The sequence below is a fragment of the Oxyura jamaicensis genome, chromosome 2 (assembly GCF_011077185.1).
Source record: "Oxyura jamaicensis isolate SHBP4307 breed ruddy duck chromosome 2, BPBGC_Ojam_1.0, whole genome shotgun sequence".
NCBI lineage: Eukaryota > Metazoa > Chordata > Aves > Anseriformes > Anatidae > Oxyura > Oxyura jamaicensis.
In genome coordinates, this window is record NC_048894.1 from 62,678,969 (window position 1) to 62,694,722 (window position 15,754).

At 41.2% G+C, this 15,754-nt stretch overlaps 1 protein-coding gene across 5 annotated transcripts in view; it reads left to right on the plus strand.

Annotated features, from left to right (window-relative positions):
• SEPTIN7 (septin 7) overlaps positions 1-15,754 on the plus strand; it is a 77,819-nt gene that overhangs the window by 17,158 nt on the left and 44,907 nt on the right. For all 5 annotated transcript variants that reach the window (XM_035316790.1, XM_035316788.1, XM_035316787.1 and 2 more), the window contains one exon: positions 59-161. In XM_035316790.1, the coding sequence (XP_035172681.1) occupies positions 59-161 (103 nt within the window). The remainder of the gene's footprint in view (positions 1-58; positions 162-15,754) is intronic.

Genomic DNA, 15,754 nt, shown 5'->3' on the forward strand with positions numbered 1-15,754 from the left:
ATAAAAAAGTTGCAGGCTTTTCTGATAACTTTTTTTTTGTCAAAATATCTCATCTTAGCAACAGAAGAACCTTGAAGGATATGTGGGGTTTGCAAATCTTCCAAATCAAGTTTACCGGAAGTCTGTGAAGAGAGGATTTGAGTTCACACTCATGGTAGTAGGTACGTTTCTTTATTATTCATTCAGTGGTGATCACTGGAAGTATGTTAGCATAGTTCTTAAAATTTAACATGATGTTGTAAGTATGTTTTCTGTGATCTCATGAGAAAAAATGTCTTGATTTCCATACTGTTAAGTCCATAGTGTTCAAAAAGAAGACGTCTTGTGCAAGTAGGCAAGGATGAGAATAAAGAACTGTACAGTTCATAGAGTTTAAGAAAATGGGCCACTGTGGATCTTGTACGGTTTAACATAATTACATTTAGGGAAATGGTAAATTGTGTTCTTTGAGAATTTGGTCTAAAATTTGATGGGAAATGAAATTTCAATTAGAAATTTTGTTAGTACTTCTATACTTACTACTGTTTTTATACATAATACTAAGACTTAATTTGTAAGCAAATTTGTCCCATTGTCTGGATGTTTACTGAGGGGAATTGTCAGTAATATCCTAAATTTGGTGGCTGTTTTCTCCCCACCCCAAGTACAGAAGTCAACACTGTGATCATTTGGTACTAATATCATGGGGGTGGTGGTTATTTTTTTTCCTGGGACTTCAGTGATGCATCTAGTAATGTATGTGCTGAAAAGACACATTTTTTAAATATGAAGATGAAATAGTTTGTATTTTACTGGATGCTATTGTTGGTAGGAATTGACCTGTAGTGGGCAGTTTGATTTGTAATAGTAATTAGCTATTGTTGCATTTTTGCTTCGAGGTAGTATACTCTGGCTTGGGCTAGGGTCTTCAGCTGACATTAGGGTATGGTTCAGCAGTAGTAAAGGGAACTATATCTAATCTAATTATTAAGACTTAAAAGTCTCAGAATGTAGTGCTAATCTGTATATGGTCAGTGCTGACTGAATAAGAACACTATTGCCTCTGTGAAAATCCAAAATACCTTTTGCTTTTTGTGCTGCCAAGAGTTGTGTGTGTAGCTGCCTTTTACTGTAGTTTGCACAGTCACTGGTCTGCCGGCTGTGCTTTATTTATAGATGCTTCAACGTCAGTATATCATCTGTTTGGCCTGAAATGAAAAACAGGGACTAGTGCTTCAGGTTGCTAAACAGATAAAAGGGGTATTGCAGTCTGTGCCCAGCAATTTTCAGGTGTTGATGAGGCTTACCATTGCAGCTAATGCATTTGTATAGGTACTGCTCTCTAGTTGTTCACCTAGTCTGCAATTACCAGTTCAACTTAGTGGATTTGTGTAGCAAGATAGAGGGCTTTTGAAATTAGGTGAGCATAAGATCCAGTGGCTCTTGAAGAAGATGGTTTATGGTTTCTGGAACAGATCCAGGATGTAGGTGCTCCTTACTGGAGCTGATGGAAGGTGGTTGTGGGCACAGCTTTGGAAGTGGCTTTGTTTCAGCCACGTGGGCAGTGGGCTGTCCTGTAATGTGGTTTGAATCGAACCTGGTAAAATCTGTGTATTGCTAGGGAAGTCTCTTCTGTAAACGTAGCTGCTAATTCCCAGCTGTTTATGTTAAATGTAAAGTGTTTGAAATGCATATAAATATGAATCGTTGCTGTTAAAATATATTCTTATTTATATTTAATGTTTTTGGAATCACTGTAAAGCTAACCTTAACAGGAACTGGCATTACTCTGTGATGTTTAGCCTTAATAAGCATTGCAACATTTCGAACTCATTAACTATATTCATTTTTTTTCTCCAAATTGCATTGTTTCCTTTGGTAGCATTTGTAAACTTTTCTTAAGAAACTGAAGACTTAGCCCTTTTTTCCTACTTGATCATCTGTAATTGGGGTAGTATTTTGTGTTTAAAACCTTCATGGGACTGTGAATTCTGTATTGGACCTATTCTAAAAGGCCAATCAGTATTTTAAATTAAATCACACTATTTCTGAAATTCCGTTTGTAGAGTAAAGGCTAACAGGTGCCTTCTCTGAGGATAAGACATCAAGGAGGCTGAAATGCACACTGAAAGCTTAAGTCTTGATGCATTCAAAAGAAGACAAATAATGCTTTAATACAAACTACTTCTATGTTTTGAATATTTAAAGCTCACTACTGGCAAAATTGTCAACTTTGCAGGCTGTTTCATAATTTTATGTTGTCTCTTCAAATATAAGATGGTTGGACTCTGTAGTGTTTCAACAATATAAATATATAATCTAAATAATATCAAAACTGTAGTCTCCCTTTCTCAGTCTTCTTTTTTTTTTTTTTTTTTTTTTTTTTTTTTTTTTGAGGAAAGTGCCTGCCAAAGTCAAACTTACAAGAGAAATTCTGGTAGGAATTCCACGGTTAGGAGCTCACAATTAAGGAAATCTTAATTGTGAAATTGTAGTTGTCTGCTTATTAATATAATTACACTTGTATAAGTAGTGGGTGTGTTTGTCTTTTTGTTTTGTTGCAGGGTAATGAGGTGTGGAATAAAAAGTGTTACTTTTCACTGTGGTCTTTTGTCTAAGTGCTGAATCAGAAAATCCCTCTTGTACTGAAATTATACTGGTATTGTATGTTTTGAAATAACACCCAAGTAAATAAAAAGTCATAATCTTTTAAAATTCTTTTTGCCTATAGTCTCAAAGTACTTCAGCATAATGATTTGGGGTAGCTTTTCTTAGAGTAATGTGCTTTCAGGTGTTTGGGTTTCATAACTCTTACTAGAGGTTGGACTTTTAAATTTTGTTGGAAAAAAATAATGAAATTTACTTGTGTGCAGAAGCCTTCCAGGCAGGGGGCTTTCCAGAAGGCATTTCTACACGGTTTCTGTTTCTTGAATGACTGTGTGATAGCTTTGACTCTGAGAGCTGTTTTGAACCCGTTGCTGTAGCAAATTGTCTGTTTTGCTTTCTAATTGTTGCATTATCCTTGTAGGTCACCTGTGGATTACAACTTAAAGGAAAATACCATACAGTAGTGTGATAGCATTTTGTAATTATATGCAAACATTAAAATGTTTTGGTTTAAACATGGCTTTTTGGCTTAGACACAAAGTAGAAGGCTGTATTTTGCAAGACTTGAAGTTACCGTAAAGAAAAAGCACACTTGAGTTTTAAAATGGCTTTACTGGTCCCCGAAGAAAACTTGGATGAGTTTAATAGTGGTATCTTGTGATGATGGATCACATTCTGGTGAGAATTACCCTTCTGTTCACTTTCTGCTGCAGTTCGTTTATCAGGCCAACAGGCATGCCGACAGCCTCAAATGCTCATGTCAACTTGGCCTTTGCTGACGCATGGCTTCCCTTCCTCCCCAGCTGCACTTTAGAGCCAGGAACAAAATCATAAAGTATATGACAGGATAGGAAAAATAATTAAGTGAAAATAACACTAGACAGACAGTCTAACCACTTGAGGATGTTTCCGGTTGTTGTTGATCTGCTGTGGTTTGAAATGCTCTTAATTAAGGTTTCTTTATTGCCTCTACTACCACAGTATCTGAGTGTGTGTTTGGGCTTTGATGCTTCCTTCATATTTGGCTTGCTTGGATTAATGAAGAGTATTCAGTGCCTGACTTAGCCATTATATTTGAGGCATGAAGGCTCTATTACCATACAAATACAGTTTATGTTAAGACACATTTTGCTTTTAGACCTAGATGGGAAGAAAAGAGAGTTGTGACCTTCCCAATCAGTTCTCAGCTTCCTTAGGCTGTGTGGTTGCATTAACAGTTACAGAGCTTTTTCTTGTCTATGTACAGTCAGGGGTGTACCCTGGCATATGCGTTTATCTCAGAAGCAAAAAGCTTCTTAAAGAAAGGAGCTACCAAAGCCTGCTTTGTCTTGAATGTGTCCTGCCTCCGTGCTTCCATTTCCCCTGTAACTTCCATTCCTCCAAATACCTCAATTCCTACAGTCCTCTCCTCCATTTGTTACAGTCACGTGTACTGTACTGCCGCCTTGGCTGTGGCCCGTTCGGAGCTCCTTGCATGATGGTCCTGCTATGCCAGTTGGCCAGTGTCAGGTCAGCACTCTCTCAGTTCCCATTGTTGCCCATTCTGTAAAGAAAAGTATTAGTTTGTGTTCACCCCCTTGTGGAGTAGACAAGGCTCCCTTAGGAAACCAGATAAAGATTTCAACTTAGAGGTATCCTGTTGACAGGATTGTGAGGTTTCAGTGAAGTACAGAATCAAGAAAGGGTCTTCGAAAAATTTTTTGACCTAAAAAATTACTGTCTTTCACATCCTGGCTGTGTGGATTCAGCATGTTCCGGTGATGATCTCTACAGAGCATTAAAACTGATAGCTTAATCCTTGCCCCTAACCAATGAGACACACCCCCAAAGCAAGACACATTGAATTCACGAGAACTTGTGGATGTAAATGTGAAAGTGTAAGGCGCAGAAAACTGGTGAAGCCTAGGATGAAGCCAGGGTATTCCTAAAGGTGACACATACCTTGGGGATAATCGCCGTTGTTGGAGTAACACCTCACCACAGAATCACAGAATGGCCAAGGCTGGAAGGGAGGGACCATCTAGTCCAAGACCCCTGACATAGGCAGGGATGCCACCCACTAGATCAGGTTGGCTGAGGCCCATCCACCCTGGCCTTGAACACCTCCAGGGATGGGGCATCCACAGCTTTTCTTGACAGCCTGTTCCAGTGCCTCACCACCCTTCTGCAGTGAAGAATTTCCTCCTAATGCCTAGTCTATCCTCTTTTAGTTTAAGACCATTCCCCCTTGTCCTACTCCTTCTTACTGGTAGGAGGTATAAATGCTGTAAAACAGGACTTAGTTTTACCCAAAATGGAGCTCCTTTCATCTGAGAAGCTTCCCGTGCTGCTACGTGGAGAGCAGCCCACGCTGGAGCAGTCTGCTCCTGAAGGACTGTGCCCTGTGGTACGGCTCCCGGGCTGGCACTTATCAGGCCGACAGGCATTTGCTTCTGCCCCAGGTTCAGGAAACTTTTTCTATCAGCCTTTTTCCTGCTAGGGCATGGTCACCTTTATGGCTGCTGCCCTCACCCAGTGACCCAATCCCATGATAATTTCCAGTCCCCCAAATGACCCATCTCGGTTGCTTTTTAGGATTTATTTGTTTTTCTTAAATGCGGGGCCTGGCCTGGCGGCCTGCGTGATTGCCAGCCCCTGGCTCCTCCTGCTGAGCCCTGAGCAGCCATGACAAGATTCTTGGGGTTGATGTTCTCTGGGGACCGGGGCTGTCTGTGCCCGTCCTGCTCCCAGTGCCAGGAGAAGCTGCGGACAAGCTGTCATGGCATGGGAGGGGCTGCGATCCCCGCACCTGGGCGAGATGCTGTGGGACTGGTATCTGGAGGGGCTCCGCTGCTGCCCTGGTCCCGTGTTGCGCTGGAACCTTCCCCAGGGCTGGCGGGCCGAGGCGTCCTGCATGGGGTGCGGCACCAGCGTCACGATGGCAATGATGGGGCAGTGGCAGAGCGGGCAGGTGGCTCTGTGGGCAGCCCAGGGCTGGATGCACTCCCTGCAGAAGGAGTGCCCGCAGGGGACCAGCCGTGCTGCGTTGTCCAGCAGGCCCAGGCAGATGGTGCAGGTCTGTTCTCCATGGGCCTCCGCTAGCAGCTCCTGGCATGGATTGCTCATGGTGTCTGCGGCTGCTCCGGCATGGAGATGCTTGTTGTTCCCAGGACGCTGCTCTGATGACAAGTGGGTATCAAGCACCTCCGGTCCTCAGCACCTCCCTTGCAGGTCAATGGCTGAACTTCAAAGACTTGCAGCCCACCAGCAGCACCTGAACGCCTTGCGCTTCACCAGAAGGACCTCAATGACTTGCCTGCAACCAGAGGGATCTCAGTATCTCATGTGCCCACAGAAGGACCTTGACATCTCAAGTTCCACCAGAAGGATCTGGGTACCTCACCTGCCACCCCGAAGGACCTCGCGTCTCTCGTGCTACAAGGACTTTGAAGTCTCGTGTGCCACCGGAATGACCTCGACGTCACACCTTCCACCAGTAACACCTCCACCTCTCATGTTCCAGCTGTGGAACCTCAATGTCTCAACAGCCACCAGCTGGACTGAACATAGGCTGGATTCTCAGGGCACTTACGGCCAGCTGCCTTTTGTGAGGCCACAGGGTGACAGTGACTCTGTGAGACATCACATGGTTCTTGGGGTGCCCCTGATGGCAGCACTTAAGGAATTAATGTGACTGTTGTGAGAAAATGCTGATGTGACATGGCTGCCCCCCACGAACAGGAGCGATGTCTGCTGGGGTGGGGTCCGGGACAGGAGCTCAGCCTTTGGCCTTAGAACTGCACCTGGGAGTCAGGGCTGTCCTTGACATGCAGCTGGACACCTGAGCACCAGAGATGTCCTGAAGAGATCATCGAGGAGGACACAACAAGAATCTGGGGAACAACTTGTCACCTGGGATGGTGATAAAGAGCCTGGGCACAAGGAAATTGGCCCAAGAAAGTGGGAACATGCTTGAGAACTCAAGAGTTTTTTTAAGAATATTAGGAATGTGGTCAGCTCTTGGCTGTCCCAGGAGGATGGTAGAAATGAACAGCATCTCTTGGTTACCTGAAGTGGTGGTGTCATCATAAAATCACCACAGAATCACAGAATGGACAGGGTTGGAAGGGACCTCTGAAGATCATCTAGTCCAGCATCCTTGCTGAGCAAGTTCACCTAGATTATGTTGCGCAGGATGGCATCCAGGCAGGTTTTGAATATCTCCAGAGAAGGAGACTCCGCAACCTTTCTGGGCAACCTGTGCCAGTGCTCTGTCACCCTCACAGTAAAGAAGTGCCCTCTCATATTCAGACAGAACCTCCTGTGCTTCGGTTTGTGCCTGTTGCCTCTCGTTCTGTCGCTGGGCACTACTGAAAAGAGACCGGCTCCATCCTCTTGACACCCTCCCCTCAGTTATTTATACACATTTAGGGGTCGAGATGCTGGAGAGCAGCCCTGCGGAGGGGGATCTGGAGGTTATGGTTGACAGCAAACTGAATATGAGCCCGCAGTGTGCTCTGGCAGCCAGGAGGGCCAACCGTATATATCCTGGGGTGCACCAAGCACGGCTTCGCTAGTCGGTCGAGGGAAGTGATTGTCCTGCTCTACTCTGCACTGGTGCGGCCTCACCTTGGGTACTGTGTGCAGCTCTGGGCACCACAGTACATAAAGGACGTAAAACTGTTGGAGAGTGCCCAGACGAAGGCTACGGGGATGGTGAAGAGCCTAGAGGGGAAGACATACGAGGAGTGGCTGAGGTCACTTGGTTTGTTCAGCCTGGAAAAGAAGAGGCTAAGGGGAGACCTCATCATGGTCTACAGCTTCCTCTTGAGGGGGAGTGGAGGGCCAGGTGCCGATCTATTTTCTTTAGTAACTAGCAACAGGACCTGAGGGAATGGTGTCAAGCTGTGACAGGGGACATTCAAGTTACATACCAGGAAAAGGTTATTCACTGAGATGGTGGTCACACACTGGAACAGGCTCCCCAGGGACATATTCATGGTCCCAAGCCTGTCGGAGTTTAAGAAGCAGTTGGACTGTGTGCTCACAGTCATGTGGTCTGAATTTTGCGGTAGACGTGTGGAGCCAGGCGTTGAATTCAGTGATCTTTATGGGTCCCTGCCAACTCAGGATGCTCTATTCTATGATTCTGTGACTTCTATTCTATTCTACATTAATGAGGTCTCCCCTCGGTCTTCTCTTTTCCAAGCTAAACAGGTCCAGCTCTCTCAGCCTGTCCTCTTATGACAGGTGCTCCAGTCCTCTTATCATCTTCGTAGCCCCCCTCTGGACTTGCTCCAGTAGTTCATTGTTCCTCTTGTACTGGTGAGCCCTGTGCAAAAGTACTGGGGGTACCAGTAGCTACTGGGAGTATTGGTAGCATGTCCTTCCTTTTCATGGACAGAACTCAATCAAAGATTTTTGAGTGGAGATGAACTCTGAAGATCTTTCTGTGGAAAAGAAGTGTGTTTGTCCTCCAGATGTGAGAGGTCGCTAATCTAACTGTGAATTTACTGGCTTGCATTGCACTTTTCCTGAGGTACTTTTAAGTGAGAAGTGCAATGTAAGTTCATGTGATTATGTTGCTTCAATGGAATTTTCTCATCTTTTTTTTTTTTTTTTTAATGTAATGAAACCCAGAGGTTTGCAGCATGCTTGCTGTTCTGACCTTGTCTGTGGTATTGTTCATTGATGATCTGGACGAGGGGATTGAGTGCACCCTCAGCAAGTTTGCAGACGACACCAAGTTAGGTGAGTGTGTTGATCTGCTCGAGGGTAGGAAGGCTCTGCAGGAGGATCTGGATAGGCTGGACCGATAGGCCGAGGCCAACGGTGTGAAGTTCAACAAGGCCAAGTGCCGGGTCCTGCACCTGGGGCACAACAACCCCAAACAGAGCTACAGGCTGGGAGATGTGTGGTTAGAAAGCTGCCTGGCAGAGAAGGACCTGGGAGTACTGGTTGACAGTCGGCTGAATATGAGCCAGCAGTGTGCTCAGGCGGCCAAGAAGGCCAACAGCATCCTGGCTTGCATAAGAAACAGCATGGCCAGCAGGTCCAGGGAAGTGATTGTCCCCCTGTACTCGGCTCTGGTGAGGCCGCACCTCGAGTACTGTGTTCAGTTTTGGGCCCCTCGCTACAAGAAGGACATGGAGGTGCTTGAGCGAGTCCAGAGAAGGGCAACGAAGCTGGTGAAGGGTCTGGAGAACAAGTCTCACGAGGAGAGGCTGAGGGAGCTGGAACTGTTTAGCCTGGAGAAGAGGAGGCTCGGGGCGACCTTACTGCACTCTACAGGTACCTTGAAGAAGGCTGTAGCGAGGTGGGGGTTGGTCTATTCTCCCACGTGCCTGGTGACAGGACGAGGGGGAATGGGCTAAAGTTGCGCCAGGGGAGGTTTAGGTTGGATATTAGGAAGAACTTCTTTACTGAAAAGGTTGTTAGTCACTGGAATAGGCTGCCCAGGGAAGTGGTTGAGTCACCATCCCTGGAGGTCTTTAAAAGACGTTTAGATGTAGAGCTTAGGGATATGGTTTAGTGGAAGATTTGTTAGTGTTAGGTCGGAGGTTGGACTCAGTGATCTTGGAGGCCTCTTCCAACCTAGACTCTTCTGTGATTCTGCTCCTTTGCCTTTTTCTAGTGTTGGGATAAGAAAACTCCATGATGACCGAAACCTGATGGAGAAAGTGAAACTTTCTACATTGTATTATTGTTGAAATTTAGTATTGCTGAAGATCAGTTAATGTTTGAGTTTATCTAGAAACCATTGCTCTTCACATAGTCTCACAAATTGCTCAATGTAGTGTTGTTTTCAGTCCATATGAAATAAAAAAAAAAAAACATCATTGTAATTTTTGTTAAACTGCTTTTAAGCATTTCCTTTGCTCAATGTGCAAAACTTTAGACTTGCAACTAAGAAGAATTGTAGAGACTGTAATGGCTAGAAGTGAAACTGTTATTTAAAACAGCAGTTCTTCATTTTCTTTAAATTAGCAATTTACAATATTATTTGGGATTGTGGGATTGTAATGCTCACTGCACAGGTCTTAGTAGCTTTGGGTGTTGTTTTTTTTTTGTTTGTTTGTTTTTTAATTAACTGTTTGAATGCTATGCTTGCTGACTTAGATTATAGGAAGGCCAACATGAGCATGCTATGTCCTCCTGGATGCTGTACCTAAGAGGAGGTATGTTCTGTGCTTTGCCTCTGCATGTAAAAAAAAAATACACAATACTACAAATACTACAGAGTCCTAATGACTACGTAGTCCTAATGACTACGTGCCAAGTGTATTATATTCAAATACTGTTTTGAGAGTTAAGGAAGTAGCTGAGGAAGGGTTTTATGAAGCTTTCTGGGTGTATTTAACCAAATTGTTTCTTGTTGTGGCAGTGTTTTGGTCAAAACCTAATTTTTATTGTAGTGTGTATGCTTGTTTCTTCACAGAGGTTTTGAGTGAAGAGTGAAAATATGAAATCATAACTTGGCAAAAAGCTGCCTATAACCCATTTGGTTTTTCTTTGAACAAGAGATGATTCTTTTAAAAACGTTTTTTTTTTTCTGTTTCATATATCATTTTCTTGTCAGTCTCAAATTATATGAAATGTTTTATTTCTATCTGTATTGAAAATAGTGTTTCCAAGGGATGAATTCAGGGAATTTCATGAAAATCTAATGAGGTACTGTGCGGTACACTGTGTAGGTGTTATTCTCACTGTCTTTTTCAAGCTTTCTGGAGTTTTCCAGTACAAACCTATATAATTAACCCTTTTCATCTTAGTTGTTTTCAAGCCTGTTGTAAACTTCTTTCCATATATCTATGTAAATATTTTTTCTTTGTTTTCATTCTGCTAGCTTATCAGTTTTTCAGTGTATTTCTAAATAAAGCTCTTTGCTAAATTTAGACATCTGTGCACGTGTGTGCATGTACACAAACACACCATTACTAAGCTCGTATTTCATATAACACACTGTTACTCAGCTGGTATTTCATATATTACAGTCGTATTTCATATATTACAGTCCTTTTGTTAATCTCTCCGTATGGTGAGATCAGCATTTGGTTCTGGTTCTTGTTCCTTTTGGTTAGAGGTTTGAGGTTTGCAGCTTCACTGAAATGAACTTTTATTTATTTTTTTTTAATAGTAGAGTGATTGGGCATTGCATAGTCTCCTAGTCTTGCTGTTGTACATACTTGGATGTGATGGTGTTTAAAGTAACATGGAAATTTAACCAGGTCTTAAGGAGGCACCTAACTAGCAGATGTGTTTTGCTGCTTAACTTGGTTATCAGATGGCTGATGTTTGATTCAGACCTCAGAAGCCATCAGATTGTCCTGAGCTTTTGTAGTGCATTGGTATGAGCAAAATGTTGCACATCTTGTAAGTAATGATGGGTTATAAAGTTGTGTGGTTAGTATCCCTTTTCTTTGCCTTGGATAATTAGGTGCCAGTTTATTGCTGGGCTGCTTCTGTGTTTGCCACAATCCTGGCGTTAGATTCAAAGTACATTTTATTTTCTTTGTTTGCTTTAATAAACGTGCTGTGTGGGTTGAAAATAGCTTGTCTCTTCCTGTTGGCTAAAACCAGTAGGCTTGGCCTGCTGTATCAAAAAATGCTGAAAATTTAATGAATGAGTAGGTTAATCTTGTGACCGAAGTGATATTCTTGGATGGAATATTTATGGTCTAAACTTCTAATTGTAGTAAAGCCATGGTGACCCATTAAATGTGACACTTCTGATTCAATGTACATGTTTTTCCACTGGCTGATTTTGCAATAGCCAGCTCACATCTTCACTGTGACTCGATTTGAAGCTGTTAAATTTAGTTGAATTCTCCAGTGTTTGTTTGTGTGTAGTATGGCTATTGCATGCAAAATTTTTTTTTTTTTTTTTTTGGGGGGGGGTCCTTTTCTATTGAGCTTCTGAGTATGTTTACTGACAAGTTTGAGTTCATACCTTGCTTCTGCCTAGGATTATTTTTATTAAAGAGAACGAACATGTTCTAGGAAGAATTTCTCTTCACTCCTATTCTGATGGTGGTGGTGTCTGATGTTTTTCTCCATTCACTTGCTTTTATATAATACCTAGGCCAGAGCAGTTAGATTTGTCAGTGCTTGAAGGGGAGCAAGGCTGCACAAGTTGCACGTTTCATCAAATTAATTTTTGTGTTTAGTTTCTTCTCGGCTTTCACTTCAATCCCAGCTTTTCAGTTTAGCTGGTTTTGTTACATGTACCAAAAATGCAAATAGAAGAACTCTTAAACTCTATCTTGAAATGATGCTTCTGCTTATCTGTCAGTGTTAATATAAGCATATCAAGCGTGTAATGACACTGTTCAACATACCAGGCTTAACAGAAAGAAGGAACTAAGAGTGTTTTTGTTTTTTTTTTTTGAGTCTGTTTGTTTTTGGAGGGGCCCAGCTTCCTGATTTCACAAGCCACTTTAGCATTCTATCACTGTAGTTTCAGCCTTTATCAGTGATGAGGCTTTGAGCCAAAAATTATGTTGACAGCTTAGAACAAAACTTTGAATGTGTCAAAGCTAATGCAGTGTGCATCTTTCAAGTACTTCTTCCATTAATGAAAAACAAGTGTTTTGCAGGGTGAGATGCTTCTTCAGAAGGGCAAAAAGAGTCTTTGACTTAAGGGAATTAAACTGTTGGCATTCCTTGGAATGAGAAGCAGCCCAACTGAAGTGCAGAATCCAAGGGGGTAAGAGCAACAAGTCAGTTCTAACGGCATCTGGCTGGTGTTTTACTTCTTGTGGCACATGAAGCTGAGCTGTTTTCTATGTAAGGTGACAGCTTGGTTACTTGACAAGAATCTGAGGCATTCCCGGATGATCTTACTGCAGCTGTAAACTGCAGTTCAGTTTTCTTTAAAATAGCAATTTTGCAGTCTGAAGTCTTCATCTGTTAAGTTTTGAATTTATAGGCTGATCCTGGATCTTGCATCTGTTTTCTGTAGCTAGACTTAGTTAAATAGCAAATCAGTGGTCTGAAGGCAGTTTCTGGAATGTTTGTGGGGCACTTTCCAGAAGACACTAACAAGCATTGTGTTAAAGCAAAGAACTGTAAAACAAACCACTGCTGAAAAATATTGTAATTATCACATAAGCAGTTGGTGGTACTTGATAAGCTGAAATGGCATGGACTTGAGCAACAAATACAAGAATAGGAATAGATTGCACACATGCATTGATTATTATTGCTGCCTTTATCCACATTGCCCCTATTTTCAGGAGAGAAATAATGTTTTATATCCAAAAGCAAGTTAGGGAACCATATGTTTTTGAAGCAACTGAAATCCCATTTGTTCTGATGTTTGGATCATACTGCCATGGATCTCTTCTTACCTAAGATCTGTATTTTTGTTGCTGTTCCTGAACATTACTAGCTTGTAGTATAACAAAAAGTTGTGTTGTTTTTGCTGTGGTTGAAAGGTTATCTAGGACCTGGTTTTCGCGCATCAGACCAACAGTTCATCAGGTTAAAGGATTTTGAAGTGTTGTCCCAAATGTAAAGGGACTTGTATTCTCTTGGAATAGCCCAATTTTTGTTAACAATGAGGTAATTTCAGGAATGTACTGAAATTCTTATGGGTGGCTGACCTGTGATAGGCTCTTCTGGTAAAGAGCTAGTTGAGTCTTTATAAATATCTCCTCATTTATAAATACCTTCTCAGACTCTGTGATAGAAATCTATAATCCATTCAGTTTGGGTCTCTATTATTCTGTTAACTTGCCTTCACATCTACATCATCTTCCCATGAGGAGACTTTGTTCAAGTTTGTCCTGCAGAGTTAAAAGGGAGATACAGATTTTCTGAGTAGACTTCTTTGTTTGTCTTGAAAGTCAGCAATTCTTTTACCATCTGTTCATGCTTGATGAAGGTATGAGAAAGTTTACTGTCTGTTTCCTGTTATTTTTTTCTTCATTGATCTCCTTACTATTTATGTTTTCCATTGATGAATAAGTTTTTGTTTTGTTTTGATACCCCCAGAAAATACTTTACATGACAACTAACAGCCCATCAAAGAGACCTTTGAGCAATTCAAGTAATACCCGAAGTAAAAATACCATTGTCTTCATGTAGGATGGTACAAGTCAAAGACAGAAGGGACTTTTCAAAGCATTTGTGGGTGACCCTGACTCTGATCATCAAATTGCTTAGGTTAATTTTACTTAATGACCTGCAGAGAGGTTAGTGCAGCATAAAGCACAGTGTTCAAGTTTAAATGTAGTCACTACTGTTTGTAGCCAGTTTATGAGCTTTAGGGAAACCCTAATGATGTCAGACCTCAAAGAGCATAATCTTGCCTGCACTCTCATTGCCTGCTATACCACATCCACTCCTATGTGTAGATTTCTGGATCAGTAAGGATAGCTTTTTACATTCATTTGTTCTGTAAAGCCATGATGAAATTTTTCCATTTGTAGTCTGGGATGTTCAGAGTACATAAAATATTTGAACGATTATTTCAAGGTTGTGTTTTATCTCTTAGTTCTTCCAGAGCAATTGAAGCTTAAAAAAAACCAACCTGCGGAGTATTCTATTGGTCATATTTGTAAATCCACCGATCTATGCTTCAAATTTACTCCTTGTGCACAACCAGGTAGAATTTGATCAAACAATGCATGTTACTTATTAATTCCATTAGCAGGCTAAGGCAGTTGGGAAACCAAATCTGTGCCCATTTCTTGTGGGGGAAAAACACTGTCCTTCTGGTTCTCACTCTGTACACTTTGGTCCTTTTGCCTAAAGTTTTTGCACTGTTTAATAGTGAGGCTGTTCAATGATTAAATATTTTTAGTAACTGATTGGAAACGAATGAGTTGAGACTGGATCATCAGGCCAGATTATGGTCTTAACTATCCCCTGAATGGGAACAAAATGTCTTGAATTATCGTAGCTATTTCAGTCTATACAGCACATAAAAGGATGTGGGTTTTATATATTTGTATATGCTCTTAGACTGTGGTTTGAACAAGGATGGTGTTTGTTCAAATTTGTAGTTGACCGTGAATTTATCTGCTTTGGTTGACTTATGTCAAATGGCAAGCATTCAGATAATAAAATAGAACTAACTCAGGCTAACTCAGGAAGTACTTTATGAATTTTGCAGATACTCAGACTATTTGAGGTTCTACCCCCCAAAAAAAACAAACAAACAAGCAAACCCCAAAACATAACGAAAGCATTTATTCTTCAACAGCAAAACATTTTTGTACATCTGTCTAGTTAGAAAGGAGCTGAGACCTACAAGATCAAAAAATAAACTGTACTGTGTAACGAATGGGGAAGTACAAGGCTCTGTGTGTGTGTGTTTGCCCCTGGTTTTGTTGATCTTTCTAAATTCCATGTCTACTTTTTTTTTTTTGGGGGGGGTAAAAACAAACAAAATTTTGTGGCAGAAATAACTTGCTTTTGATCATGCAGCAAAGTACTGCATTTATCTTCTCTAATGCCTATTATTAAATTGTGTTGGGTGGCAGACTGAGACCAGGCAAGCATACAGACAGCAGGAGATGCATTAAAAAATAAAGAAAATCAGAAGAAGAATTAGCATGATGACAGCAGTTGAAATCATGGCATGGTACTAAATATTTGCTTAATCAAAGTTTAAATAGTATTATTTCAGATAGAAACTATGTTAAATTAAATTTCATTTAATGGTAGTTCTTATGTGAATGACACTGATTTTAATATGCAGAGTGCTAATACCTTTGTCAATATTGCTCTTTTTAATAAAGAAGAGATTTTATAATTAATTACTAAAACTACTTGGTTATTCTATTCTGTTTTTAAACCAATATGTTGCTGCATTCATTTTTATGCTGTTGGAAAGCAGAGTAAGAAAAGCTTCTTTATTACTGGTTAGAAAGACAAGCTGATGGCAGAAATAGAGGAATTCTTCTGCTTATTCAAATAACCTTACGTTTATTATGTATTTACCAGTTTCCCTGATTGAGTGCTGCTGTCTGCTTAAAAGGAAGTCATGAATGTTCAATATTATCTTTATTCAAATGGTTTATTAAAACAACAATAATAATAATAAACAACCACAATTCACTTAAATGTTATTTTGTTCTGTTCTTTCCTTGTTTGAATGTTTGTAAGTGATGTAGTTTGGATATAACTTTCTAGGGTTAGGTTATCTTCAACTTGCTGAATTGAAAAATAAGCGTTAGGGTTA